The 4,765-nt window shown below is 38.7% G+C and overlaps 1 protein-coding gene across 1 annotated transcript in view; it reads left to right on the top strand.

Annotated features, from left to right (window-relative positions):
* The first annotated feature begins 2,162 nt into the window (after nt 1–2,162).
* Nucleotides 2,163–4,765, top strand: part of LOC107687909 (developmentally-regulated GTP-binding protein 1-like) — a 23,108-nt gene continuing 20,505 nt past the window's right edge. The window contains exons 1-3 of the mRNA XM_016485396.1: nt 2,163–2,371; nt 3,279–3,402; nt 3,547–3,722. Coding sequence (XP_016340882.1) covers nt 2,333–2,371; nt 3,279–3,402; nt 3,547–3,722 — 339 coding nt within the window. The 5' untranslated portion in view covers nt 2,163–2,332. The remainder of the gene's footprint in view (nt 2,372–3,278; nt 3,403–3,546; nt 3,723–4,765) is intronic.

Raw genomic sequence — 4,765 nt, 5'->3', positions numbered from 1 at the left:
ATGTAGTCTTCTGGAAAACAGATAAAATATTATTGACTACTTTTTTTTCCCCAATCAAATTTCTTTTTGTTCAACGGTGATTTGTAGATATATTGTATTTACATGGAAATACTAAGGTGTCGTATTTACATTGTTGTGCCCTTCAAACGATAAGTATAAAACATTTTACATTATATTAATATTATAATACATTTTGAATGCATTTTAATAAATTTCTTTCCTTTTTCTGAGGAAAATAAAACTGCAGGGCACCTTAACGTAATGTCTGATCTATAACAAATTCAGTTACGGTTTTGAGATCACTATAATGACTAAATAATTATTTCAAGACTGAAACTTGAACAAAATTGAAAAATGTATGCTACTAATTTATTGATACGCCTGATAAAGCAGCATTTTAGGTTGCAAACACAGCTAAGCCTATCTCAGGGTTGCCAGTTTTTCACAACAAACCCCACCCAATGCTACTCAAAATTAACCCAATCCAATTTCGGGGGTTCCACTAGGTAAAATACACGTTTTTTGAATGGTTCCCCTGGTAAGATTAGCATTCCAGGGGATAAATATCACATTAAATATCACATTATTGGGGTCGCTTCAACCCGCTCAACAGTGTTAAAGTAGCCCAATTCCGCGGGATAACCGCGGACCTGGCAACACTTCTCTCTTTCCAGTTTTCTCAACGGCCCTGCTACTAACCAAGTAGTCCTGCCCCAAAGCTCACGCTATTGGTTGAGAGTCACCTCCAAGTTCTCTGATTGGCTAACAAGTACTGTCCCCGATCAGTTGCCGTTTTGCTCAGTGCTGCCAAGTCCGCGGTTTTCCCGCGGAATTGGGCTACTTTAAAGGGGTCCTATTATGCTCTTTTACAATGTCTTGAATTTGTTTTGGGGGTGTACTAGAACATGCTCTCATGCTTGGTGGTTCGAAAAACGCATTATTTTTTACATAATTTACATTATTACAACACCTCTCTCCCCATCCTGGCACAGATGCCTCGATTAGTTCCGGGTTTGATGAAGGCCCGCCTTCCGAAAAACGAATTGTGATGTGATTGGTTAGCTGTCCCAGTGCGTTGTGATTGGCGAACAGATTAGACAGTGTTTCAGTACTGCCCCGCCCCTTGCTTCATTACACCAAATACACAACATAATGTTCTTTTTAGCAACATCATATGACCCCTTTAAGGATGGCGTCAGTATTGCCATATCAATTGAGCCGGATTCAGACCCAGAGAATATTGAACAAGAGGATCGCTTAGAAACTTTGTACGCACGGATATTGCAAGACATATTAGAGTGGTAACATTATTGTTGCTGTTGTTTTTTTTGGGCTAAATCACGTTTTAGATAGGATGTCAACAACCGCTTAAAAATAACTGCATTTACTATATAGAGATGAGTGCATATGTATTATTTTTATTGTTATTTAATTCTAACATTATAACATGAATTGCAGTAAAACTTATACAGTTTAATTTATTTATACCATAGTCCAGTGTTTCCCAGGCGGCATATCTATGCAAACTCATTCTCTGCCAGCAGGAGGCGCTGTTGGAATGGTAGAGATCAAGGTTTCCCCGGTAACGGCTGTACACAAAGCAGCGCTCCGCTCAATAAAACACTGCTTTATCAGACATTACATGCAAAATTAAATGAAAATGACATCCAATTTTCTGAAGACAGTCGGTTTCCTTCAGAAATACAGTGATATAAAACAGCCGCACTCAATGTATGGGAAACACTGTAGTATCATAACTGAAGTGTAAATTCTGCAGATTACATCATTGTCCAGTATTGTACTGTCAGCAATTTATTATAAAAACGTTTGCATAATTGTAACATACACTACGATTTGTTTCATGTAAAAAATAAAAAAAAACAGTTATAATACCACGAATACATAAATATTAGAAATGAATAATTTTCATTATTTTGAATTCACATGTTTATTTCACAATGCACCAGAAGGCAGCAACAGAGCTTTGTTGACAACGTTTTTTTTTTTTTAAGATAACACCTTTTCAGTGTCTGACATTTAAGCTTGATATTCCAAAATATATCTATTACAGCATCCTCACCGAAATATGGAAAAGGGCAGAACTGTAAGTATTCACTTAATAATAAGAAGAAGAAGTATTCATCGCTTACCGGTAGACGGAGCCGTTTTGTCAGGCACGGGAAGAGACCAAACATCGCGAGAACTGAGCGTGGCGTGAACTCATGGCAAAGCATGACATCGGTGTGCTTTTGAGCCAACAAGCTTTATAACTGATTAAGTAACATCAACTTTTTTGTTTTCAAGTGACGATTTTGAAAGGACCAACGCCAAAATGAGTTTACTCACCAAAATAGCCGAAATCGAGAACGAGGTGGGTTGACATGAACATAGTATATGAAAACTAGCCGTTAGCACTTAGCGCCAAACCCATTCAATAGTGAATGCAGCGGAATTTCAGAAATGAACTTGGGATTCCATAAACTGATCAGTTACATTTTCTAAAATGATGAGAGCTGTTGTTGTCTTGACATTGTCATTGTAAATATGCCATTTTAGCAGTGGTGGACGAAGTACACAAATCAAGTACTTGAGTAAAAGTACGGATCCGTATAATAAAATATTACTCCAGTAAAATACTCAGTTTTCAATTTTACTCGAGTGAAAGTACAAAAATTTACTTATTTTCAGCATGGTTATGAATAAACATTTATATTTGTCTACTCAGCTAGTTGATCCAGATACATAGTAACTTAGGCTATGTGTGCTGACAAACAATATAAAAACAGACGTCACATAGGGCTAAATGCATAGCATTTTAGTAAAACTGCTAACGTTACAGCAGCAGGGAAGATGAACGTGCACGAGTTATTTTATTTAATCTGTGTTTACCAAAAAAAACAGAGACTCTGATGTTAATGTGTCTGCATTCAAGCATTTCAGTGGGCTTAAACAGATCACCCTTTACAGCAGATTTAGTTCACAAACAACTGACAGCTTTGACCTAAATATGACTTTCAGTTACAATAATTAATCCTAAAATTCGACATTAGTAACTTACTTTTAACAGCATCTGTCGCGCGCGCACTCACAAGATCTCCCTGTTGTTACTTGTGAATTCAGTTCACTGGAGACTTGCACTAAACGGATCCTTAGAATCAGTGAGTTGTCGACTCGAGAACAGCTGCAATACTTGAAAAATGTACTTAAGTACAGTAACGAAGTAAAACTACTTTGTTACTGTCCACCACTGCATTTTATGAATGGTCTGTGTCCTGCAGATGGCTCGTACTCAGAAGAATAAGGCCACAGCTCATCATCTGGGTTTGCTGAAGGCCAGATTAGCCAAACTGAGGAGAGAGCTCATCACTCCTAAAGGAGGCAGCGGAGGAGGCACTGGAGAGGGTTGGTACTGCATCATCATCACATACAGATGCTGCAATATCTCGCCTCTGGAGCTTCATGCACCTGTTTTTGTGAGGGGGTCTTCAGTGATTAAATTGTGGTCTTTTACGGCATTGTTTTTTCACCAACCTGTTTTCCCTGCAGGTTTCGATGTGGCAAAAACCGGTGATGCCCGAATAGGTTTTGTGGGCTTCCCCTCTGTGGGCAAATCCACTCTTCTAAGTAACCTGGCTGGCGTGTACTCTGAGGTCGCTGCCTATGAGTTCACCACACTGACAACTGTACCGGGAGTGATCCGTTATAAAGGAGGCAAAATTCAGGTGAAACTCTCTGCACTAGTTCATCATGTACCAGGCAAAGTGTTGGCATTGAATGCGGTGTGTTCTGTCAAAATGAGTTATTGAGGGCCTTTTCCTTGGCTTAAACATCCAGGAATGTGAGTTTGCAACACTTTAAAGGGGTCATATGATGTTGCTAAAAAGAACATTATTTTGTGTATTTGGTGTTATGCAATGTGTTTATGTGGTTTAAGGTTCAAAAAACACATTATTTTCCACATACTGTACATTATTGTTTCTCCTCTATGCCCCGCCTTTCTGAAACGTGTCGATTTTTACAAAGCTCATCGGTCTGAAAAGCGAGGTGTGCTGTGATTGGCCAGCTATCCAGTGCGTTGTGATTGGCCGAATACCTCAAGCGTGAGACGGAAATGTTATGCCCCTTACCATACTGTGATGCCGAAGGGCTGCACGATTAATCGAATGCGATTGTCATGCGCATTTTGTTAGTAAAGCCGGTTCTGTAATCAGCAGGAAATCATCATCACGTGCTTTCAGATGGAGCAGAATTTACCACACATAGCCGTAGTTCACTGACAAGCTACGCAAACAAATCGCAGATGATTTTATTGCGCGATTATGAAGTCGAAGAAATCGTTCGCGATAATGACAGCTGTTTGCATAGCTTCTCAGTGAACTACGGCTCTGTGAAGTAAATGCTGCTCCATCTGAAAGCATGTGAAAATACCACATTTAATAACATATTTTTACTCCAAACTCACTTCATAACATCAGTCGAATGTTTGAAATAAATCCTTCTGTGAGATGATGTGGATTCTTACACAGAATAAGGCACGCAACATATTTCATAGTATTTAAGCAGTGATAAAGGCATTGCATTATAAATATACTTTATTTTAATGAAAATTATAATAATAAGAACTCAGATAAACCGTATATTGCCGTAGTCGTGTGTTTATTAGTCACGTTGAATCAATGAAAGCAGTTGAATCTTCTGTTTATTCAGCTGCAGCGATAGGCATTTTCTGGGTTTCTTCTGCGAGGCGTATTTGGAGTTTCAGCGC

The sequence above is a fragment of the Sinocyclocheilus anshuiensis genome, unplaced genomic scaffold, assembly GCF_001515605.1.
Source record: "Sinocyclocheilus anshuiensis isolate Anshui unplaced genomic scaffold, SAMN03320099.WGS_v1.1 scaffold205, whole genome shotgun sequence".
NCBI classification, from domain to species: Eukaryota; Metazoa; Chordata; class Actinopteri; order Cypriniformes; family Cyprinidae; genus Sinocyclocheilus; species Sinocyclocheilus anshuiensis.
The sequence above is the reverse complement of the archived record's forward strand: the minus strand, read 5'-3'. Positions and strand labels throughout refer to the sequence as shown.